The sequence below is a fragment of the Cricetulus griseus genome (genome assembly GCF_003668045.3).
Source record: "Cricetulus griseus strain 17A/GY chromosome 1 unlocalized genomic scaffold, alternate assembly CriGri-PICRH-1.0 chr1_0, whole genome shotgun sequence".
NCBI classification, from domain to species: Eukaryota; Metazoa; Chordata; class Mammalia; order Rodentia; family Cricetidae; genus Cricetulus; species Cricetulus griseus.
Window position 1 is genome coordinate 226,621,044 of NW_023276806.1, and position 25,846 is coordinate 226,646,889.

Here is a 25,846-nt window from a genome sequence, read left to right on the forward strand (position 1 = left end):
TGGGGAGGTTCTCAGCAGCATCAGAGACCTACACACTGACAGCGTCTCCCAACGGTTACAGCTGAGTCACCAGATAAAGACAAATGGGGAGTCTGATGACAAATGTGGAAAGCGCTGCTCACTTTGAAAGCTGATCCAGCACAGACAGACCCCACCTTTCCTCGTGTTGACGGACTATTAATTACAAAGTCAGGCGCATTTGGATCCTGACAAATCCAACAAGGCCCTCCCTCAGAGTATCCTTGCTTCCCAAGTGTCTATCCCAGCATGCACCACTGATCTGGGTCTCTACTGAAGGTTAAATTAACACAGATTGTCTGATTGACTCCAGTGACCTCATTCCACAGCAGCACATGGGCCATAGCGAGTGCCAGATTCAATCTCAGGAAGGCTGGATGGGACTGACAGAGGCCCTCTGCACATATGTTACGGCTGTGTAGCTTGATCTTCTAAGGGGATTCCTAACAGTGGGAGTAGGGGCTGACTCTGACTCTGTTACCTGCTTTTTGGACCCTTTCCTGCTACTGCATTGCCTCATCCAGCCTTAATAGGATGTCAGTCTTAAAGCAACTTGATGTGCCATGGCTGGCTGATATCCACAGGAGGCCTGCCCTTTTCTGAAGATAAAGGAGGAGTGGATTGGGGGCGGAGGAGGATGGGGGCAAGAGGGGCGATAGGGAGAGGGACTAGGAGGAGAGGAGGAAGGAGGGGAAACTATGATCTGGCTGGGAATGAATGAATGAATGAATGAATGAATGAATGATTTTTTAAAAGAAGTTGGCATGAGATGTCCTAAGAGACCCTCGCATAGAGTTAGCTAAGAGGACAGAGAAATAAAGAGGAGAAGCACATTTCCTGCCTTGGAGGACCCTGAAGTCTAGAACTTATGACCATATAAAACACACGAAATGACTAGAGTGAGGCCAGTGCTTGACCCTGTGGGTGGAGCTCAGAGATTCTAGTGCAAAAGGCAGGTAAAGCTGCACGCTTTGCTAAGTGTCCCTCTGGAGATGTGGGGAAGAGTTCCTGGTAGGCAGCCGCGGAACATTTACAGCCACCGCCCCCAGTTCTGTTCTGACTCCCAAGCTTTCTCTGCTTTCATAAAGGCCACACCCACAGGCTCACCCTGCTTCTGCTTCTCTCCCACAGGTGCAGCCTGACCCCGGTGCATGGACAGCCCCAGCAATAGCTCCATACCCTGCGGCTTCCTCCTTCAAGGCTTCTTCGAGTTCCCACAACTGAGGCCCCTTCTCTTCCTGGTGCTGCTGGCTGTGCACCTGGCCACTTTGAGTGGGAACCTGCTCATCCTGGTGGCTGTGGTCTCGGTGCCCAGTAGGCCACCCATGCTGCTCTTCCTTTGTCAACTCTCAGCCATCGAACTCTGCTACACTCTGGTGGTGGTGCCCCGCTCTCTAGCCGACCTGAGCATGCCTGGCCACGGCAGGGGCAGCCCCATTTCCTTTGTGGGCTGCGCTGTCCAGATGCAAATGTTTGTGGCGCTGGGCGGGGCTGAGTGCTTCTTGTTGGCAGCCATGGCCTATGACCGCTATGTGGCCATCTGCCACCCACTGCGCTATGCATCTATAGTGACCCCAGGTCTTTGTGCACGACTGGCCCTGGCTTGCTGCCTCGGGGGACTAGCAGTGTCAGTGGGGCTAACAGTGGCAGTCTTCCACCTGCCTTTCTGTGGGTCCCGCCTGCTGGTGCATTTCTTCTGTGACATCACTGCACTGCTCCATCTGGCCTGCACACGAAGCTACGTAGATGAGCTGCCCTTACTAGGAGCCTGCCTGGTGCTGCTGTTGCTGCCCTCAATGCTCATTCTGACCTCCTATGGGGCCATTGCCTCCGCCCTGCGCCGCTTGCATGGTGGTGGAGGCAGACGCAAGGCTGCCTCCACCTGTGCCTCGCACCTGGCTGTCACCTTCCTGCATTATGGCTGTGCCACCTTCATGTATGTGCGGCCCAAGTCCAGTTACTCCCCACGACTAGATCGGACATTGGCGCTGGTTTATACCAATGTCACGCCACTTCTATATCCCCTTATCTACAGCCTGAGAAACCGGGAGATCACTTCTGCCATTCACAGGGTCCTGGGGCTCCGTGGATCAGGGTCTGTGTGAGCCCTTGTAACAGGCCAAGACAGAGTGGGCAGCCCCGTTTGTTAAAGCATCCCCCAGCGTTTCTTGTTTGCATCTCGAACGCACCTGCAAACTCAGGGGTGAGATTCAAGAGAAAGAACTTGGAAACTGCACAAGAAGAGACGCGCAGTGGCCATGCCCTTCGTTCCTCCCAGGAGGAATGTCAGGAATTGGAGTAGAGAGGTCTGGATTTGGATTTAGTGCTTCCCTTTGACCCCTGCCACATTTTCCCCATAATTCCCAGTGGTAGGAAGGGCAAATGTGTAAAGTAACATCTGGGGAGAGTGGCTAGGAGACCACTGATAGTGCTAGACTTATCAAGGCTGAGGGGAGTCACAGAAAGTTTCCTGGGGGGATAGATGGCTATATGGAATTCAGAAGCATGGATAAGTGTTAGCCAGAAGAGATGGGTGGAGAAGGTACCAAGGAAACCCAGTTAGTGAAGCCTGAAGCACACTGAAAAAGATCTCAGCAATGGCTAAAGGATCTGTATTGAGAGCTGTTGTGGTCGCTTGGCATTTGTGGGATAGCTTGGGCTGCAGTGAGACGCATAATTGGCTATCTGCACAGGAAATTAGGCATTGCCGGAAGAGTCAGAGATGAAGAAGTAGAGAGTACAAAACTTTGACTGGGCAGAAACAGGAGTTGGGGGCCCTATCATTTGGTGGATGGTGGTACCATTGTTGAAACGGAGAACCCAGGAGCAGAAGCAGTAGAGAAAAGAGGTTGTCACTCTGTTTTAAAATGTGGCTGGGACAAACAATCGCAGACCATGATAGAGCATAAACATAGAGGCTTGCCGAAGACATAAACCCGGTGCACGTTCAAGGGGATGAATCCACGGGTGACTATTGATGGCTGTGGAGGCCATGGGGGTGGCAGATACTAGCCAGGGAGCTAATAGACAAATGTACAAGGAGAGGCTGAGTCAGAACCCGGAAGCAAACACATGCACTGAGATAAGGGTAAGAAATAGTCAACAGGCTTGAGGGCTGCTCCCTGGGTCCACGTCGTCATTCACCTTTCCAGACTCAGTTGTCTCAACTGCCAACAAGGCAAAAACTGAGCGATTCATGTGATCAGACAGGGTGGCAGTCCTGGGGAAGGTGCCTGACGGAGGCTAGGTTATCTAAAGGGCTTCAGAAGGAGGCGGTTCAGTCACCAAGAAGTCTATTGGCACATTGCCCATGCCCTACTCCTTAACCTGACTGTGGATGCCTACGGAGCAAGAGGTGGAGGACGAGTAAGTGCTGTCCCAGACCATCCCTCCCTTAAGCAGCCACAGTCTTAGGATGTTACAGGTGTTTTCTAAACATCGTGACTGTATAGACTCTCTGTTGGAATGACTGGTAGCTATCTCAGGGTGACAGCTGTGGTAACCCTTGCCCAAGGCTTTTGAGGGAGGCTAGCATGGGGACTTGGACGATACATTTGGCTTTCACTTTTGAGTATCTGGGGATACGTTCATGGTACAAACATGCTTGCACACTAACACTTGAGAGAGTAGAGCAGAACTGCAGTGGCAAGGGAAGGGTTATAGCAATAATCCACAGAAGAAAAAATAGGCTTCTACACATCACTGGAGATGCCACGCTCATGGGGAAGAAAAGCAGGGATGAAGTAAAATGTGGTGAAGGCACCATACACCACCTGGGAAGGTAGAAATAGCAATTTAGAATAAGCAGCCTTGGGTTTTCACATTCAAGCACACACTAGAATAAGATAAGGATTTAAATCTGAAACTCAAAACATACTGAAAATTACAGCAAAAAATAAAAACACCAGCGACTCAGTTTGCTGAGGCAAGAAGATAAAACATCCAATGTCTGTCTAAATTACTAAGTGAACTCAAGGCCAACCTGAACAGTGTCTCATTAAATTTAATAAGGGAAAAGGTGATTGGAGATATAGCTCAGTGACAGAGCACTTATTTGCCATGTGTGAAACTCTGGATTCAGGTAATAGTCAAACAAAGCTTTTCACAGAAGGGGAGAGATGCTGCAAACATAATGTCAAGATAAGAGTCCAACAAAAAGAAAAGGACCAATAGAGTGCACCATAGACAAATTAAATTCTGTGTTTTTTTTTTTAAAGTAATTTGAGCCAGGCATGGTGGCATATGCCTTTAGTCCCAGCACTTGGGAAGCAGAGTCAGCAGATCTCTGTGAGTTTGAGGCCAGCCTGGTCTACAAAGCTAGTTCCAAGACAGCCAGGACTACACAAAGAAACCTTGTCTAGAGAAAAAAAGATAATTTGATATAATATGTATACATTATAGTTAGCCATATGTAATTTTAAAGCAAATTATAAAAACATGTAATTTCAAAAACTAAAAAGGTAACAATTCTTACCTACACCATTGCCTCCCACCCCTAAATAGAAATAAAGGTAAATGTTACAATTTTAAAAGACAAACAACCCAATTCAGAAGGTGACTTTATGAAAATATTGTTTCTTCAACTTTACCCTTACTAGCAACAAAATAAATATTAATGATAAACTCACTTAACTACTCTCAAACATTTTTTTTCAACAATTCTGTCAGTATAGTTACCAAGAGAATTTGGGTGCTACTGTGGCCATTTGGTGACAATTTAGTTTTTGTAATATTATTTTTCTTTGATCCACTAATTTCACTTTTTATTAAAAATAGATCCTTCTCTCACACAATGCATCCTATCCACAGTTTCCCCTCCGTCTACTCCTCCCAACTGCCCCCTAGCTCCCCTGTGCCCCAGATCTACCTCTCCATTTCCTCTCCAGAAAGAGCAGGCCTCCAAGAATTGAAACCAAATAGAACAAAACAAAATAGAACACAACAAGGCAAAAAGCCCTCATCCTGAGGCTGGACAAGGCAACGCAATAGGAGGAAAAGAGTACCAAGAGAAGGCAAAAGAGTCACAGACACATTTGTTCCCACTGTTAGGAGTTCTACAAACACGCTAAGCTCTACGGCCAAGCTAATAGCCATAGCATTATACACAGAAGACCTGGTGCAGACCCATGGAGGCTCTGTGCTTGCCTCTTCAGGCTCTGTGAGCCCATGTAAGCCCTGCTCAGTTGATTCACCAGGCCATGTTCTCCAGGTGTCCTCTGTCCCCTCTGATTCCTACAATTTTTCCACCCACTCTTCCACAGGATTCACCAATCTCTTAGAGGAGGAGCCCAATGGAGACTTCCAATTTAGATTCTCTCTCTCTCTGCATAAGGTCTGCCTGTGGGTCTCTTCATCTGCTCCCACCTGCTGCTGGAGGAAGTCTCTCTGATGACAACTGGACAAGGCACCAATCTATGAGTATAGTAGAATGTCATTAGGAATCATCTTATTGGTTGTTTTCTCTCTTTTTTGCCAGTAGTGTTTTGGTTCTACTCTAGGTCTTCACTTCTTAAAGTATTTCTTTACACAGAGACTGAAAAGAGATGTTCCATTTTAAGAAAAGCAAAATATGACTGAGCAGGTGCCTATGCCCTAATTTCTTTCTTTTTTTCTTTCTTTCTTTCTTTTTTTGAATTGATTATTTGGGGATCTCACATCACCCACCCTGATGGCACTCACTTCCCAACCTTCTCATGTACCCCACCCCTCCCTCATAACCACCCCCACAAAAGGGAAAAAAACAAGTCCATTTTGCATTGTCTATATACTCCCTGAAGTGTGGTCAAATTCCCAGTGGCCATTCCCACCAAGGGAGGATGAGTCTTTCTCCACCTACATCCTAATCGGAAGTCATCAACTGAGGAGGGCTGAGCAGTGGCCAGAGACCATTACTTGAAGAAGGAGGAAAAACCACAGGAGGTTGTCATGAGGAGTGAATGATTTGGTACTGGTGATGCACTTAGAAGAGTGTTTGCTGTTCTTACCAAAGAATTACTGGCAAACGGGAAGAAGGAATCCACACCTCAGAGAGTGCTGTGCAATTGTAATTCATGAGGAGATGACCTGAAAAATCGTTCTCACTGTGAAATGGCTTCGATGGATAACTGTGTTTAAGACTTTGTTCAGGGACCAATGAAGACGCTATCTTCTCTATCCTGAGGTGTATGGATGCAGCCTAGATACAGGACTTCTAGCCTTGAGATCTGTCTGTCAGGAGCTCAGTCAGCTACTAGAAAGATACACTGAACCATCTTGATCATCTTTAACCTTGTGTTCTGGAGGAGTTGATGCTGTTTGGACAATTACGGAAAAAGAAAGAAAAGGAAAACTAGGGAGAGTGTGTGTGTGTGTGTGTGTGTGTGTGTGTGTGTGTGTGAGAGAGAGAGAGAGAGAGAGAGAGAGAGAGAGAGAGAGAGTGTGTGTGTGTGTGTGTGTGTGTGTGTGTGAGAGAGAGAGAGAGAGAGAGAGAGAGAGAGAGAGAGACCTACCAAAACTTCTCTGAACTGTACAATGCCATTATTCTTTGTTATCCCCCAAGAAAAAGCTAAAATGTGGCTCCTTCCTAATACTTGTGAGATCATAAAATAGATTTTGTTTACTTTAATCCATTAAAAATTATCCATTTATGTATCATTAGCATCATTCCACAAATGGAAATCTACTTTAACTTGGAAAATATATAGGATACAGTGTAAAGATTTGATATATGGATACTTGTATATACACATAAAAATTTGACACATGTTTCTATGATGATCAAACCAGAGCAATTACTACACCCATCACCTCAGTTCTTACCACTTCTTTGTAGTAAGGCATTGAACATTCTCCTTTCTATCTATTTTGCAATATGCATTACATTGTCACTGACAGTATTCACCCCAACACCACAGATGCCAGGACTCACTCTCCCCATCAGGGCTTGCTTTACCTACGGCCCCCTCCTTCCATCAGTAGCACGTGACAGATTTAACACATTCTGGGGTTTGGGAGTCCCATCAACAGCCAAAAAGAATGCAGTGTTTTTACCCGTGAGAGATGTGCAAGGAGGTCTTACATAAGTCATTAGTGAAAGAAGCAGGGTGGGTGACCACACCCTGAGGAGTCATCCCTGATTCCATTCTTTTCTCAATGACCCTCTCGGACCCTTCCCGAGGAGCTTCCCAGGCTGTTTTCTGCTTGTCCACTGGCTACTCCAACTTGATGACTGGCTCTTGGAAGAGCTCTTCGTTATCCGTACTACATAATTCCACCTTGCTCTCCTCTTTCACATTGTCATGAATTAATTTATAACCACCTTTCACTATTGGAAATCATCTTTACTTTTCTGCTTTAGTTTGCAATTGTTCTTCACAAAACAATGTCAACTCAGTAAAACCCAGTGAAATGTCCTCTGCTTTACCACCATGGTATTTCCAGTTCCTTAGGCATGTCTGGCCTGCAGTAGCTTTTCACTGAGTTGCTGAAGGAAGAAATAAACTAATCAGTATTAACAGGACTCTAGGGTTCATAAATAAAATTCATTGCATATGTGCATGCAAACGTCATTTTGCATTTAATGTGTATTATATGTGCACACACATTTTAGTTAAAACTGAGGATCTGAAACTGAGGACCAAATGAGACAGATCACCATGTAAAGGCACTTGCTACCAAGCCTGATGACGTGAGTTGGACCCCCAGGATACACAGTTGAAAGGAGAGAGCCAACTCCCTAAGGTTGTTTTCTGACCTCTACATGACAACCATAGCACACACACACTGGACACAGAGACAGAGACAGAGACAGAGAGAGAGAGAGAGAGAGAGAGAGAGAGAGAGAGAGAGAGAGACAGAGACAAAGACAAAGACAGAGAGCTTGTTCAATAAATACAGGAGGTAGAGAGGGAAAGGAATATATAAAGGAGGTGTTTTAAAAGAGCAATCAGAAATGTAGGAGAAAATCCAAGAAACTCTGGTGTCATGGAAACTAAAAGATTTTTGAGGAGTTAACAGCCATTCCAAATAGCACTGTTATTTGTTGAAAACTGTGGTTCTGAAGCTAGAGGTGTCTTTAGAGCTGTGTAGTCCTCCAAAGTACCAAATTCACCTGTGAAAAACTCAGCGTCCCACACACAGAGACCACTGTCCAGGTAACAAAGCTCACATCCAGAAAGGCTGTGCTGCCAGTGATGAGACGAGGATGATAAAACAGTCTGAACCAGACCAAGCCCCGTTTAATCAGCTGCCAGTGTGAGACGCTGCACTGGCTCTCATTTCACCTGCTGACACATTTAACAGTTTCAGCATCTGTACCTGGGATTTGCCTGAACCAGAAATTAAAGGTGACAGACACAGAAACAGCAACCCAAGTCATGAAAAGGATGAGGAACATGGATGAGTCAGGAGGCAGAACAAACAATAGACATGGCCCCAAGGGTGGCGTTTGTGGGGAGAAGTGCAAAGTGAAGCAGAAAACTTAAGCAAGGCCAGTTTGGGGTAGTTTTGATCATTTTGATTGGCACTGGGCAGATATTGTCTACCTGCTCAGCACCCTACCCAGGGACTGTTTAGGACAGAGGAAAAGTGAAAACTTGGTGAGAGAAAGTTAAAGAAAGTGGGTTCATGGGGGATGTGGCCCCAGGTTGAGTGCTTGGTATATTAACACTAAATTCACAGGTCAATTGTTTACTCTTTCCAGAAAACAGCTTAATTCTAGAAGATACTGTCTTCTCCAGGTCAGCCAAACCTCCAAGAGGACAGAGCATCAGTAGTAAAGAAGATGCAGACTCTCCACACGATGCTAAAGACAATGTGTGCAGCAGCGTCATAAGGTCCTTTGGTTCTTCACCCTTACAGTGTCTGATGACAGAGCTCCTTCTAGTGACACTGGTGCCACCACAGACCCTCTCACTTCCCAACTCCCCTGTCCTTGCTTGGAGACCATCTTCACCTGCATCTCCCTCTCCAGGTGCTCAGCCAGCAGGAAGAATGGGGCCCCAAAAACAGGTAACAGAATTAGAGACAGCCCCCAGCTCCCACTGTTAGGAGTCCCACAAGAAGACCAAGTTATACAACTGTAACGTACGAGCAGAGGGCCCTGCAGGCCCTGCAGTCCCATGCAGGATCCCTGGTTGTCAGCCCTGTATCTTTTCTCCACTTCGAGACCCTGTCTCCCTTTACAACCAAGATCTCTGGGATTGACATTTTTTACATTTACTTTTGGTGTGTGTGGGGGCGGGAGCATGAGCACACATGTGTGTGATGCATACTGGCCACTGAATTCATGTAGAGGTCAGAGAACATGGGTCAGGGATTAAACTTGGGTTGTCAAACTTAGCATTCAATGCCAACTGACCACTGGACCATCTTCCCAGACCCAGGACTAACTTTTAACTTTTTAAACCATCATCTGTGTTTTTATCCAGTATGCAAACATCCTTCCTGCTCTCTAACTGCTCAGATAAGGTGCTGGTATTCAGGGCTGTTGACGGCAATTCCCTGACGTCACGTCTTGTATTCAAGTCACTATAACTCATAAAACACAAACTTAGCTGAACTGTATCCTCTGGCCTGAAACAACAGTGTCAACTATGCATGCGGGGATCACCAATGACTTTGAAAGACACTGGCCTCTAGGTCCGCAAGAGATCCTAACTTACCTGCTTTTGGTGTGATCTGGGCATTCCTTTTTTTCTTTTCTTTTTTTTAAACTTCTGTTATTCTGTGCTGAATCCAGGGTTGGGAACCTCTGTAATAACTGATCCTGCTTTCCACCATGGATGAAGATGCCTTTTTCTGGCTAAAACTTAAGCCAGAAGTTTGGAATCTAGATCCATCTTCACCCCGGTCCTACAGAAAGCTCTCTCCCATACTATGAACCCAGATACATGAATTCTCTTCTGAGACAGAAAAGTCCTAAGGATTCTCATTGTATGGGTCCTTCCTCTTAAAATGTCAATTCCTTGCTGAGGGGATGTGGCTACAGTGCCAGGAATTTTGCCATTCCCAGACTATGAATTTCTCCTCAGGCTAAGAGTGGAACAGGACACACAGGTTAGAAAGGTGGACAGCACAAAGGAAACGGGGACCCTGTTATCCAGATGGAGAAACAAAAGGTGAAATAAACACAGACAATACTTAAGTCCCCAGTGAAGTCTGTCTATACGTGAAGCATTTTCCACATCTAATCTCTGACTCACTTGCAGAAGCAATATTTTTATAGACCTTTTGGGGGCAACATTTCTCTGAGAAACTGGAGTTTAGACAGGAGCTCAGCCTACCAGTAACTTAAGACCTTACCCAAAGCTTTGGATATTACAACCCCACATGGTGGAAATGAAGACTTCTATGATCCGGGCAAAGAGCAAATACATTTTTTCCTACATTATAAGAAATGGGAGAAGCTTTCTAACCACGGTCTTCCTTCAGACATCAGGTGGCTCACTCAGCTGTTGTAAGCATCCACGTTTCCTGTAGTGTCTGCCTCTTCCTCTGCCTGATCTGTGGTCTAGGTCCATGTTGTCTCCAGTGTCCAGGTGCTCCCTAAAGGAGCCGCTACCTTCTTGTAAATAACCCACAAGGAGAATGGAACCCACCCTTTGTTGTCACCATTAAATACACACCACGAAAGTAACATCATTCATCTGAAGATTTCTGGAACTCAGTGTCTCTAGTGTAGAGAAATTAGTGGCAGTATGTAGGAGAAGCTGTAGCCACGCCTTCTTAGGGGCTGGCTACAAGAGTACCTAAGGGCTTATGAGGGCATGGTCAGAGTGAGTAGGGGGACTGAGTTTTTGGTTTCGGTTTCTCCCATTTCAGCAGGAAGTAACTTAGAAAATGCTACGCCCACTTTCCCCATTGTTGTCAGTTAGGATAGTGTATATACCTAGTTATAAATAGCTTCCTATTGTTTATGACTTTAGGGTTTAGTTAAAATAGATAGTTATCTTCTTAAGTTTTAATCCTCTTTTAGACTAAAAGGGGAATTGTAGGAGAAGCTGTAGCCACGCCTTCTTAGGGGCTGGCTACAAGAGTACCTAAGGGCTTATGAGGGCATGGTCAGAGTGAGTAGGGGGACTGAGTTTTCGGTTTCGGTTTCTCTTTGCTTCTTGCTGTACAGACTACCACCGGCTGGCTGGTTCGCTCTGTAAGTAAGGCTTTTCCCTATTAAATACCCTTATATTTCTACCTGACTCCGTACTGGTAATTTCTTACTATAGCAGTACCCTGTCCCAGGAGCTGAAAGTTGGACACTCTGACTGAGTTCTGTCTGTGACCTTGACCAAGTTCTCTAACTATTCAGAGACCCCAAGCATTTACTGAATAAACTAAAGTTGACATTAGCATCTATCTCACAGGGCCTTGAGAATTTGTGATAATACAAGAGATGTTTGGAACAGAACTTTTCCATGAAAAGTAATAATCACCCTAAACCTCGGGCCCTGTGTCAGGGAATGACAAGCTGTGACAGGAAAGTAGGTATCTACAGCAGGGCACAGGTAGAGTTTGTTGGGATAAGCACATTTCCACTCTGCTGTTTCCACTTTGTGGTAGGAATTTAGTGGGTCTCTCTCCAAACTCTGTGTTCACTGTGATTTTGTTGTTGTCCCTAGATAGAGCCAAGATCCCAAGGTGCTCTCTGTTTGGCTGAGCCTCTGTCTGACTCTCCTTGCTGTTATACAAAGAAGCTGTGATGTGAAAACAGAAGTAAAATGCCAGAAAGACAGACTGTCATAGGGTGAGGTTGAAATCCCAGTTTGGATGCAATTTTAAAAATTAACCTGTTCTGTGTTTATGCAGAAATCCATGTATAAGGAATGCTAAATGTCTGAGCTGTCTGTAAATATATATATAGATTTGGACAAGGCAGTGAAGGCAACAGCCACTCATATCACCCTATGGGACTGCTCTAGTAAAGACCCCATTGTTCATTCCACTGTGAAGGACAAGCCAGACACCAGACAGCGATGAGACACTAGACCCAGCTTTCGCAGGAGCTTTCATCAGCTCCCCTGCAGAAAACATGCCTCTTTTATTGGCAAAATTTTTAGGTTAGCATACATAGCAATGGGTTACATCATGACAATTTCACACTTACATGTCTTTTTATTTTGCTCTAATTCTCCCTCCCCTCTCCAAATACCTTCCTCCGTGCCTTCTTCCTACTCCTGGCTTGTTCCTTTTCTCTCTCCAGATTAGTCTCCTGTATTGCCTTCACGTCACGTGTATTCCATTACCCCCTCCTTTCCCTGTCTCTCTCCTGGCCTCCTCTTCTCCTTTCAGGATCCCCTGTCTAATTTTGTGACCTACAAATACACATACATAAATAACACACATACGTATACATGTATATTATTATTCACATAGGTTCTGCAGATGAGGGGAAATGTGTGATTTCTAAGACACACATGGACATCTCACTGAGGAAGCCTGTTACAGCAGTGCAGTCACCTACAGTGGAGCAAGGGATGTCAGGAGATCAAAGACACTTAGGTGATTTTAAGAATGATTTCGAGGTGCTCTGTGAGCTCAGCCTCCTTCTCTGGATCTACTTCCACAGAAGGATTAATTACCTGTCATCACAATTACCTTCCACTGCACTGGGATGTATGTTTTTGCATGAAAGGAAGGCACATGGACCCATGGCTCATGGTATTGTCAATGTTCAGTGTTACTACTAAATCTATATGATGTATGTTTATAGATGCATTAAAGTAGGCTTGTGTTTGGTACCATGTTATGCCTGAACAATTAACTGATACTAAAGCTTCAGGGGTGAAATTTACTCCAGGTTTTAAAATTTCGAAAGACAGTGTTGGCCTGCTTGTATGAGTAAGTGCCATGTTCATGAAGTGCCCAAAGAGGCCAGAAGAAGGGGTCAGATCCCCTGGAGCTGGAGTGACAGGTGACAGTAATTAGCTGCCATATGGGTGCTGGGAACCAAACCTAAGTCATGTACTAGAGCAGCAAGTATTCTTATCCCTAGCCATCTCTCTAACCACAACTCCCAAATTTTTAATAACACTTTATGCATATTCCTAGAAGACTGTTATCAAACAGTTAAGTATATAATTATATAACTCATTGAATTTTCCTTATACTAATTAGATGATTAGAAACTAGCTTTCTGATTAAATCTTGTCCTTAAATTAATTGTCTACTTGGCCAATAATGTACCAAAAGAAAATGACTATTTTTTATATAGAATTAAACACTTCAATGCCAAATACAATGTGTACAAGCCATACTTATTTTCAATGCCAAGATCTCTATTACAAGAAACACATAGACCACAAAAAATATTGTGCTACCTGTGATAATAGTTTATAACCTTATTATATAAGGTTATATATTGTATGTTGTATATAACCTGAGAAAGAAACTCAGGTAAATTGTTTTTCAAGAGTGTTTTAAATGGGTATCTTTTCTCTAAATAAACAATATAAATATTCATTTTGTAACCACAAGGTTTAAAAATCATTGCACTGGTCTTAATGATACCTCAAGTAGGTAGAGTTAGATTCAATGTGTGTTTGAAGGTGGCAGCGTTGATAAAGGCTATAAGACTCTGACCCTTAAAACTCTAACATAAAAGATGCAATCTGATTGGAGCCAGGAGCCAGGCATCTCCCATACTCTACTGAGGTAACATTTGACTTTGACTTTCAGCCACAATTTTCTTGTTGATTCAAGAAGCACTCTCTCATTTCAAAGAGACAGCAAAGTATTAATTCTGGAGCCCAGTATGAGTCGCTATGGGCCCAAGAACACAGAGACTAGTTTCCCCAAATTCCATATCACAACATGGCAGTAGTTTCAAGAAGTTGTTATAGTAACAAAACAAACTCATAAAAAATACAAAGCAATAAGAAAAATCCACTCTGGGCTTCAGATGCTATCTGATGACATCCTAGTCCTCTTCCTTATGGTCGCTAGTAGTCTGCTCAGTTAATAACATTTCGAAACATTTCACCTGACAGTCACAAGGGTGTTAGTTCAGACACAGAAGTGAGCAAGGACTTGCTATTAGGCTAAACATAACCCAAGGTAAACTGTAACATTTCCACAGTTATTAAGGTCCTAATAAGTCCATCTGCTTGCAGAAGCTTCAAGGTGAGATGTGGCTTCCTTCTAGGAAGTTTTGATCACATGTCCTCAGTAGGACAATGTTTATGGCTTTCTTTGATGTGCAGAGTTACACACGTGTAAGCATGCTTTCTCTTCATCATCAAAGCAGGCAAACACCCACCCAGCAAGATCAGAGCTAAAAAACAACCTATCAAGAAAGCTAGGTAAACATTTTCTGGGCTTTTCTTGGCCAGACTGGAGGGAAGGTGAAGAAAGTATGTGAGGCAGAGCCATACAAGCGATTCCTCCCTTTCCTCCAGACTCTGGCAGAGTGGTGGCCATTAACAGGAACGGAGAAAATAAGAAAGAGCTTCACTGTTTTCATAAAGAGCTTTCAAACCCATTCTCACTCTTGAATAATCATGTCTAACTCCACCTTCCTTTCTTTGTTTGGCCTCCAGTCTGGCTTCAGTGTCTGTGTTCAGTCCTCTTGACCAGAAAGTATTTCCTCAACTGGAATCCATGATGTCATTTGGGGTGAATTCTATACCCCTCACTGGCCTTACTTAACCCTCACACCCAGAATCCCTGTCTGCAACCACAGTTGGCATCCAGACTAGGAGATGAGGGCATCCAGAGCCTTATACATACAATGCAAAGCCTGAGAAACAGCACCAACCAATGGAACGTCTAAAATGTTGCTTCGGCATCTTTTCTGCGACCCCAAGGGTGGCATAAAACACATTGGGTTTTGATACAGAGAACTATTGGAACAGCTTGTATTTGAAAAAGGCAAAAACAAGAAAAGCTTGAGTTTACAAGACTCAACAAGATACAAGAAAATGTGTGGGGAAATAAAAATTATTTTGTTTGTAGCATTTGGCTTGGGCAGTACCATTTTTCTAAAGTGTTGAAAAATACTTAACATTCCTGGAGGGTTTAACTGACAGAAGATGTTGCGCTATGTGCTGTGCATGAATTATCTCATTTCCTTTTCGAAGAAGCCACACAAGGCAGACACACTCATTTTACCTGGGGAGAAACTAAGACAAGGGATGCCTTGACTCACCTGTTTTAAATCCACTAACAGTGAAGCCGAGAGTCCAAGAATCCAGATTGTACAATCTACCCTGTTAGGTACAAGGCTGTGCTGTCCCTGCTACATGGTATGGGCTGCACTAGGAATATATGAAGACCTCGGGAAATGTCACAGTAGGGTTGGAGATCCAGGCCCCAGACCAATAGATCCCAGATCTTTACAGTTCTACAAATAAAGGGACTGATTTACTAAGAAAAATGAATTCACAAGTCACAGCAGAAAATGACTATTCTTTCTTGTCCTCATACCCTCAGATCTGCATGGGAATAATTTTTATCCCATCTGTAAACCTAAACCTAAAACTAAACCCAAAATGTATCAAATTAAGTCCTGGTTCTTCTTGGAAAATAAGAAGGGTTTCAGCCATTTTATGCCCCTCAAAATTCTCATTTTATTATAAAAAATATCTAGTGCTATGGATAGCCAAGACTCTGCACATTGCTCCATGGTGAAACTGCTTCTTGCCCTCTATGGTGATTTGAATCAAAACAGCCCCATAGGGAGTGGCACTATTAGCAAGTATGGCCTTGTTGGTGTAAGTGTGGTCTTGTTGGAGGAACTGTGTCACTGGTGGTGGGCTTTGAGGTTTCAAAGGCTCAAGCCAGGTCCTCTGCCTCTCTCTTCCTTCTTCCTGTTGGTTCTAATTTAGAACTTTTAGCTACCTCTCCAGCACCTGCTGCCACATTTCCTATCAAGATGACACTGGACTCTTCAGTTCTTTCCAGTGCCTGCCTCTACCTCCTCAGTTTCCAACCGAAACATGACAACTTCTATTGGGACCAGAGTCACCCACCAATTTTGAAAACTATCTCTGGAGACATTGCTTACATTGCAAACGCACTGTCTCAGAAGTGGTGGACTTGAGACCTTGATCTGGTTGTTTTCACAAAATTGAGAAGACATCAATGTTACTGCCTCTTTATATAAGTGGCCAAGTCTTCATATCAACTGGAGGGAACCATCAGTGATGAAGAACTCCTGGTACCAGAAGCAGATAATTAAGTAGCTGTCAAGGTACAAAATGACTCTAAGGCCTGAGAAGCCAGTGGGTCGTGAGGACATTGTGAATTATGTCCCCCAAACAACCTCAGCTGGAACCAAGAGAGCCAAGCTGGAACCAAGTCAGCTCGGATAAGAGGGAGGGCCTTAAAACCAAATATGCAAGAGGCATCCATTCATTATGAAACTCAAAGTGGGCAAATCTCTGTGAGCTTGAGGCCAGTCAGGGCTACACTGACTGTTTCCGTTTCTCCTGTCTGGAGAAACGGAAATTTTTTTTAAAAAAAAGATATGGACATACAGGTGGTGGTCATTGCTCAGTCAAACACAAACAAAACTGAGAAAAATGCTTAGGCCTTGGCCCAGGCCAGCAGTTTCTAGAGGCAAAAGTAAACTTGCTTATCTTAGGGCCAGAAAGTGAATTATATCCAGGAGTCAAGAAACGTCTGATCAGAACCACTTTTCCTGCTCGTTTTCATAATCTTCAAGGTTTAGTTTGCTTACATTGGGCAAGAAAATGATTAGGATGTTGGAAAAATACCTCTGTAAACTGCACAAAGGAATTTCAGAAGGTCGGAGTATAAAGAGATCCCACTAAGCTGCTACTGCAACAGCTTCGTTTCAGAATGGAAAGAAGCAGGGTGGTCAAGAAAACCGTTAAGACTTGATATCAGAAATATCTCATCTCCATCTAATCTGGATCTTTACCAGTTGTCTCGCGGTAGCCAAGTCTGTGTCTCCTCATAAACTTGTGAATTTGACAGAACAAGCTTTCCTCCCTTGAATGTGCTCATACCCAGCCCCACCTTTATGACCAAGCCCATAATAAGTTGCTGGAAGTGAGAAGAGTCTTTGAAAATGATTCAGAGAGGTTCTTTGAGCAAAATTCTTCACATGCCATAGGCTGAGTGACTAATCTGATTGTCTTATACCTGCTTGGTGTTTCTATCTGACCTGTGCTGGGTGAAATCCTTTATTCCCTCCGCCCACATCTAGCTATCCACAACCCCAGATGGTTGCATGTATGAATTAAGAGTGGAATAGAACAAACCGGGTCAAAGGCAAAGATACAGCTAAACACTGAATTAGCAGCAGAATGTTTGTGGAGCAAAGAGGTGAGAGAATGATAGGAGCTCACAGAGACAAGTCCCATGGGAGATTAACCTTACATAGACCAGGAGAAGGGCAACCACATGGAATTGAATATGAAGACCTGGTCTATTCACTGGAGGCAGATATGAGGAATGGAATACACGAGAGCAGAGACTGATTCTTTATGAAAGATGGACAGAAAATAGAAAGTGGGAGTCATTTTATGTTTTGTGGTGATATTTTGTTTATGATCTAACAAATAAAGCTTGCCTGAAGATCAGAGTGCAAAGCTAGCCACACAAATAAGCCAGACAGGCCAGGCAGTGGTGACACACACCTTTCATTCCAGCAGCCACACTAGTTAGTCATAGAAGCTGGGAGGTGGGAGTAGACACCTTTAATCCCAGCACTAGAGAGAAAAATAAAGTGGTGGACACAGGAGTGTAGTGTATTCAATCTGCAGTCATCCTGAAGACAGGATCGTCCCAGCCTTGGTAGAGGTAAGAACTGATTGGCTGCTTTGCTTTTCTGATCTTCAGCTTAGACCCCAATATCTGTCTCTGGGTTTTATTATTCCTGCTACAATTTTTATTAAATCAAGACATTTTTGTCTTTGTGTATCCTGTGTTTCTGAAGTCCTGAGTCACCTGTATGAAAACCCACAACCTTCAGATAAAATAGGAATACTCATAAATAAAGATATGAAATAGGGAAAAAACCCAAAGGGGGAAACATTATCTCTCTTGTAAAGAATTGGGTGAATATTAAAAATAACAACAACAAAACAACCCAGTAGGGTAGAAAGACGGCTCAGTGGGTAAAGTGTTTACCACGCAAACCCAAAGACCTGACTAGAATCCATGTGGAAAACTTAGGGAAGTTATGCACATCTGTAATCCCTCAGAGCTGTAGAGATGGGAACAGGTAGATTGCTGGGGCTTGCTTGCCAGTCAGCCTAGCCAAATCTGTGAGCTCCAGGACAAGTGAGATTCTGTCTCAAAAAAAAAAAAAAAACAAGATGGATGGAGACTGAAGAGGTGGCTCGGCAGTTAAGCTCACTGGCTTCTCTTCCAGAGGACCTAGGATTAATTGTCAGCTTCCAAGTGTGATTCACAACCTTCTGTAATCCCAGTTCCAAGGGACCAAATGCCCTCTGTGGTCTCCATGGACACTGCATACATATGGTACACAGAAACAGAAGCAGGTGAATTATCCATAAATGTAAAATAAAAATAAAAATGTATGAGAGAAGAAACCAAAGTGATGGACAATGCCTAAGGCTGACTTCTTGTCTCTACTTACATACACCTCCACACACACTGACAGATATGCATCTGCACATATGTGTATGTGTGCATGATTAAATTAATTAAATAAGAGAAAGAAAAGCAAGAGAAACAATCAAGACTCTCAAGACACTGTGTTCTGACCCTAATTCTAAGGGACTGTCATGTGAATGAGTAGTAGTAGAGTAAGAAAAGCCCCATAGTATAAATGCTTGGCTGATAATCTTGAACCCTGGAAGAGGTCATGGCTTAGGAAGATCCAGATGCCACAAAAGTAATTGAGAGGCAAGAATGAAACAGCAGTAGAAGAGTTCCCAAGAAGTCCACCTGAGGCCTTCCCCCAAGTTCCCTTTAAAAAAAAGTGATGTGTTCAAACACACACCCAGGAGGAGATACTAAAGGCACCTGAGAGTTCAACCAAGGACTTCTCAGAGGAATAAGTTGGGTAGTCCTTACGGATGAGGCCTGCAACACAGACTTACCAAGTTAGCACTCCAGGATTCAATATGTCATAGTGTCATGGGTGTATGTGCGTGTGAAGGAATAACAGCTGCAGAAAATAAGAAAGGAGACCACATAACAAAGCGATTACCCCTGATGCATGATAAAACCAAACCAAGGCAACAAATAAGGCGCACATCCCTTGACTACAGAGTTCCACAGTGTCACAGCCTGGTCCACATTACCTGAATCCTGGCAGAAAGATGTCACATCAATGCATGAAGATGAGTGTGACTGCTTGCCTGTGGAGACAAATGGAAGAACCACCATGAAATAGTGATTTAGTGTCTTCTATTCCAAAGTCTTAGAAACCAATACTATCAATTTTTATCATAAATTTGGAAGTCATGGTAGAAAAGAAGAAAAGTAAATATGCCATTTTAATACAGGATTGAACTTCAAATCAGTTGTATGGTTACCTAGACAGATTATTTGAAGAAAAAGGGTGTGCTTTATTCTGTAGGAAAATTGAGTTTCCAACCCCCACCCCCACCTGGTAACTCATTTGCACCCTATCCACCAGGATAGCAAGTCAGGAAGTTAAGATCATTACAGAAAACAAAGAAGGTATATTTCCAAAGAGCCTTGATGGAGAGGCTCATTCTCTTGTCACTTAAACTAGCTGATCTTGAAGATTATTGTGGGCTCCACATTTATAATAATAATGTTTTGTGAAAAGGTTTCCCTTCCAGAAATGGATTGCATATCCAATGTTAATGTACAATAGTAAATTGCATAGTTTCAACAAAATAACTTACATGGAGTGCGAGTGAAATCATAGGCCAAGTTCTTGTCTCCACTGTGACCATTAAAGTATTTTCCCCCAAGTCATACAGTTGCTGTTCTAGTTGCCTTTCTCTTGCTGTAACAAAACTATCTGACTGGAAGAGATTTGGGAAAGAAAAGGTTTATTTCTTTTTAGGCTTCCAGATCATAGTCCATCATCGAAGGAACGCAGGACTAGACAGATTCCAAGGCAGAACCTGAAGTAGAAACCATGGAGGAATGCTGCTTGCTTTCTCACTCTCTGGCTCACTGTGACTCGGGCTCAGCTAGCATCCTTATACAACCTAGAACCACCTGCCCAGGAAATGACCCTGCATCAGTTGTCAGTCAAGACAACCCCTCACAGACAGACCCACAGACCAGCCTGTTAAAGACAATTACTCTATTGAGACTCTTGTCAGGAGATTCTAGGTTGTATCAAGTTGATAATTCATGCTAACTAAAACAGTTAGTTAAGCATAGACAGAAGACCATATAGAACACCATTTCAAATTTCGCTATATAGGGACAGGAAGTATTTGAATTTTCTCCCAGTAGAGTTACATGTGATGAGTTGCTTCTAGGGCTTTTGAAGCTGTTGGGAACTACTTCAGCAATGCCCATGTCATTCTGCACCAATGTTCTTCTTGAATTTTACAGGAGACGGATGGAGTGACATAGTTTGGATATGAATCTAGGAATACTCATGTGTTCGGAGCTTGGCCCCCAGGTGATGGCAATATTTTAGAAAACTTTAGAAGATGTGGCTTCATTGGAAGAAGTGGGTCTTTAGGTACGACCCTTTAGGGGTATATTTTTCTGCCCCCTTCCTTCTGCTTCCTGTCTTATGAGATAACTGTCCTCTGCTGTAGTCTCAAGAGAGGATATGCTACACCCTCAAAGTGAGTGTAGATAGGATCCTCAGAGACCATGAGAAAAAGAGTAGATAGTATATATAGCAAAGGTAGCTTTTTTAAAAATTAGGAAGTGAAAGACCCCCAAAGAGGTACTTTCGTAGAGGGAGACCCACACCCAGGAACCAGCGAGGCCACGAACTGGATGCAAAAAACAAGAGGCTTTATTGGAGACGCGGGTACCCGGGGTGACTTAGCTTCTGTGTGGCTAAGCGCCCCGAGCCAAGGGAAAGGGGTCCTTATATAGGGAAAAAGGCGCAAGCTAGGAGCAGGGATTCTATTGGATAATTCTAATGAGGCATTATACAGAGCTATTCCCATTGGTCAATGTATATGAGGCGCTATACAGGGTTATTCAAATGAGGCAAAGTACAGAGTTATTCAAATGAGGTGAAACATAGAGTCTTTCAAATGAGGCGAAATACAGAATCATTTCCATTGGATGGTTCAAATGAGACACAGAGCCATTCCAGATCAGCATATTCTCAAGGTCTGGTGTCTGGTGTCTGGTACAGCAGACTCAATCCCCCCCCCTTCCTGATGGCTGACCTTGGGGGCGGAGACCTTGGGACGGAGTGTTTCTCTTCGGGCGGGGGCTCAGGGGCAGGGCTCCAGGCCGGCTCACTCGGTGTTTGTTCTCGTGCCGACCCACCTGGTGCTCGCCCTCGTGCCGGCCCACCCGGTGCTCGTTCTCGGGCTGGCCCACCTGGTGCTCATTCTCGGGCCGGCCCACCCGGTGCTTGTTCTCGGGCCGGGCGTGCGGCGGGTGGCGGGGAAAGGCCGCCGGGGGTGGGGATCGGGGAAGCCGCCAACAGGAGGAAGAGGAGACAAACTTGAGAAAGAAAGGGCTAAGGGACAGGGGTCTTTCATTCCCCCATTTCTCTTGTAACTGAATGGAATCTTTCATTCAGAGGTCTCTGGATACTCTGGATCTATTTGCTTTAGCTGATGATATTGTTGAGTTAAGACTAAGGCCTGTACAACAGATAGTCGTTCTCTGATGAATTGAGTCAGTTTGTTCAGAATGCAGGGACCAAATATGAGGATCAAAAATAGAATAACCAGAGGTCCCATGAGCGTGGATATAAGGGTAGTCAACCAGGGGGACTTAGCGAACCATCCTTCGAACCATCCTTGTTGAGACTCAAATAGCTGTTGCCTCTGTTTTAGCCTTTCCCTAAGTTTGGCCATGCTGTCCCTAACTATTCCTGTATGATCTGCATAAAAGCAGCATTCTTCCTTGAGGGCAGCACATAGCCCCCCTTCCTGTAAAAATAATAAATCTAATCCTCGTCTGTTCTGCAGGACCACCTCAGAGAGTGATGTTAAGGATTTCTCGAGTGCACTGACTGACTCTTCTAGGACCTGGATATCCGTGTGCATGGCTTGTTGTAGAAGCTTAAAATGATTAATTCCCTGTAGGGCAACGGTTCCGGTCCCTATGCCGGCTGCTATGCCCCCCACTGTTATTCCTCCTAATAATAGGGCCACGGTAAAGGATATTGGCTCCCTCTTATATCGGGTTGATTTCTCTAGTACGCTGTAAACATATTCAGGTTGGTGGTATGTGACTTTGGGCCAAAGTTCTATCAATATACAAAAGTCAATGGTGGTGTTGAGAACAGTGGTAGAGACACAGGGAGTCAACCCAGTACTGCAAGCCCAATAAGTTCCATAAGGGGCAACAAGGTATCGGCTGTCCTGAGATAATGGCTCTACTTGGTTACATAATTCTTGATGTGAGGGAGGAATCCTGCCTATGCATAGCCCCTTTCCTGAGACCTCAGATATTGTGAGCTTGTGCTGCATAGCAGCTCCACAACTGGTAGGTGCTGAGGTCTGGTTGGAGTAGTTGCCCAGTATTGCCACGCCTTCATAATATGGGGGCCGGGAAACTAGGCATAACCAGCATTCCTGAGTCTTGTTGGGGTCTGAAAAATTTAAGGCTTGGTAAACTCCTTGGATTAATTGTAATAATCTATCTCTGGTACCTGGAGGGTCTCTGGTTATCTCGATGTTTAGGGCATCTGGGGTGGGGGAGAAGGTGACAGCACCTGGTGTAGGAGTGATAGCTTTAGGAACGGTAGGGGGTTCAGGGACTTGAAATTGGGTTGGGGCTCTCTGGTCCGCTATTACTGTGTTTGGCCCGACTGATTGTTGGCTTAGGGGAGTAATTTGTCTGTACAGGGAGAATAAGGTCACCGGAACTTTCCCTGCTCGGTGCAGCCGGAGTCCCCAGACTTTAGGACTATCCAAAGTAGTCCTTTTTCCAGCATCTGTGAACCTTAGGATGAGAGGGTTGCATTTTCCTCCGGGGGTGGCGCCTTGAAAACCTCCCCCTCCGGCACTATCATAACAGGGTCCGCAGGCTCTTTGCCCACATCTCCATGGTCCTTTCCCTGCGTACCCTGGGATCTCCCTCCGTTTGAGAGTGATGAAATCCCAAGAGGAAGAGGGTTTCCAGTAAGCCTCCCCTGTGGTTTCACATCCCCATCTTGCACAGTACCCTTCCTGTGGCCCCCCGCAGCCATGAGTTGGTTTATGGCCGGGGCAAACATAAAAATCCTTGCTTCTTGTTCCTATCCTTCCCCCAGGGTGGTGGCATCCGTACCCTGGGAATGGTTCCTGGTCAGAGGGATCCCAATCAGACCCTACTAAGTCACATAGGTCGACATAGAGAGGAGGGAACCCATCATGTAGAGTCCCTATATAAGTGCTGAGGTTGGCTATTTCCCCGGTCCCTAGATTGGCTATTTTCCAGGTGATATTATAAACCCTGTGGGGGTTAGTTGCTACATGGGGGGTAGCACCTTTTCAGGATGGGTTGAAGCCTTCCCTACTAAACATGAAACAGCCAAGATCGTTACTAAGAAATTGCTTGAAGAAAGACAACCAATCAACAGGAGGGTTTACGAGAGAGTCTTATCTTTAAAGGATTTTGAGTGTGGTGTGCGGTCCATTCTGATGCAGTGGCTGAATCGGTGGGTCGGGCTGGCTTTACATGTGAAGCATGTATCCAAGCTGCAATGCCGTCTACCTTGAGTGCGGTGGGAGTGGTAAGCAAAACGATGTAGGGTCCCTTCCAGCGGGGTTCAAGGTTCTTGGCCTGGTGACGCCGGACCCAAACGGTGTCCCCGATCTGGTAGGAATGGGGGATGGTGGGATGGTCCCTCTGGTCTTTATAAGCTTGAGCAAGGGGTTTCCAGACCTCCCGTTGTACTAGTTGGAGGGCCTGTAAATGAGCTTGGAGAGAAGGGGAGTTAGCAAAATCTGAGACATCTTGATCAAGAAAGTTAATGATAGGAGTAGGTACTCCATGCAGGATCTCAAAGGGTGTGAGCCCATGTGGTCCAGGGGTATTACGAGCACGGTAGAGTGCTAGGGGGAGTAGGAGGACCCAGTCTCTAGTGCCAGTTGCAAGCGACAATTTTGTTAAAGTCTCCTTGATTGTTCTATTCATCCTTTCTACCTGTCCTGAACTTTGGGGTCTATAAGCACAATGTAATTTCCAATCAATCCCCAACAAGGTGGCCACTGACTGACTTACCTGGGAGACGAAGGCGGGCCCATTGTCTGTTCCCAGTACCTGAGGCATCCCATAACGGGGAAAGATTTCTTCAAGCAATTTCTTAGTAACGATCTTGGCTGTTTCATGTTTAGTAGGGAAGGCTTCAACCCATCCTGAAAAGGTGTCTACAAAAATTAATAGATACTTGTATCCATATTTACCTGGTTTAATCTCAGTGAAATCTATCTCCCAATGTGTTCCGGGCCGGTAGCCTCTGACCCGGTTCCCGGGAGGAAGCTTCAGTCTGGATGCGTTGACTCGGGCGCACGCATCACATTGCTCAGTTACCTGTTTTAGAATATCATTCTTCCCCAAAAGGAAATTGAATTCCTCTTCTCGTTCGAGGAGCTCCCGCATCTTCTTGGAGCTCAGATGTGTCATCTTATGTAAAAATGTCACTAGGTACTTGGTTACCCGGTAGGGGATGACAGTCTTTCCTTCATAAGTCCAATCCCCGTTTGGTTCCTTTGTGGCTCCCAATTTCTCTAGGGTTTGGATGTCTCTTTGTTCATAGTCCCATGAGGGGAAGGGATGGTCGTTGGTGGGCTCTAGAGCCAGGAGGTTAGTGGTGTCTGTGGTCAGGGCCGCCTCTCGGGCAGCCAAGTCTGCCCTTCGATTGCCCCTTGCTTCGAAAGAATCCCCTTTTTGGTGTCCAGGGCAATGTATGATACTTAAGGCGGCGGGCAGATGAAGAGCCCTTAAGAGAGCGAGGATTTCCTCCTTATTTTTAATGTCTTTCCCTTCGGAGGTAAGCAGCCCCCTCCGTCTGTAAATTTCTCCATGTATATGGGCAGTGGCGAAGGCATAACGACTGTCTGTATACACGGTGAGCCTCTTACCTTCTGCCAATTTTAGAGCCTGCGTGAGTGCTATGAGTTCTGCCCTCTGTGCGGAAGTTCCAGGGGGGAGTGCCTGGGCCCAGACGACCTGATTCTCTGTGGTGACTGCCGCGCCCGCCCTTCGTTCTCCTTGATGCAAAAAGCTGCTTCCATCCGTGAACCAGATGTGGTCCGGGCTGGGTAGAGGCTGGTCAGTCAGGTCGGATCTCGCCCCATGGGCCTCGGCCAATACCTGTAAGCAATCATGAGCCTCGGGCTCCCCAGGGAGGGGGAGCAGGGTGGCTGGGTTCAGAGTCACCAAAGGCCCGAAGTGGACCCGGTCTTTGTCTAACAGCATAGTCTGGTAATGAGTCATTCGGGCATTAGTAAGCCATCTGTCTGGAGGCTGTCTGATGACTGCCTCAACTGCATGAGGGGCATGTATGGTCAAAGGCTGCCCCAAGGTTAGCTTGTGAGAATCTTTTACCAGCAGGGCTATAGCGGCAATCATTCGAAGGCAGGGTGGCCATCCCGATGCCACAGGATCCAATTTCTTGGAGAGGTATGCAGTGGGCCTTCTCCAAGGCCCCAGTTTTTGGGTGAGGACTCCCTTAGCATAGCCCTCTTTCTCATCTATAAAAAGTTCAAATGGCTTAGCTAAGTCCGGTAGACCCAGGGCTGGTGATTCAAGGAGAGCCTTTTTGATGTCGGTGAAGGCTTTCTTTTGGGGCTCTTCC

At 45.0% G+C, this 25,846-nt stretch overlaps 2 protein-coding genes across 2 annotated transcripts; one reads left to right on the top strand and one right to left on the bottom strand.

Annotated features, from left to right (window-relative positions):
- The first annotated feature begins 1,169 nt into the window (after positions 1-1,169).
- LOC100752918 (olfactory receptor 10AC1) lies at positions 1,170-2,123 on the top strand. Its single transcript, XM_027389719.1, has one exon. The coding sequence runs from the start codon at positions 1,170-1,172 to the stop codon at positions 2,121-2,123; it is 954 nt and encodes a 317-aa protein (XP_027245520.1).
- Positions 2,124-21,605: 19,482 nt separating this feature from the next.
- LOC113832613 (MLV-related proviral Env polyprotein-like) lies at positions 21,606-23,683 on the bottom strand. The gene is made up of 2 exons (XM_027389694.2): positions 23,677-23,683; positions 21,606-23,533 (listed from the first exon to the last, which is right to left on the bottom strand). The coding sequence occupies exons 1-2, from the start codon at positions 23,681-23,683 to the stop codon at positions 21,627-21,629; spliced, it is 1,914 nt and encodes a 637-aa protein (XP_027245495.1). The 3' UTR covers positions 21,606-21,626.
- Between the last annotated feature and the right edge of the window lie 2,163 nt (positions 23,684-25,846).

Coding starts and splice junctions, on each gene's coding strand:
- LOC100752918 (XM_027389719.1), top strand. CDS start 1,170: ATGGACAGCCCCAGCAATAGCTCCATACCCTGCGGCTTCCTCCTTCAA.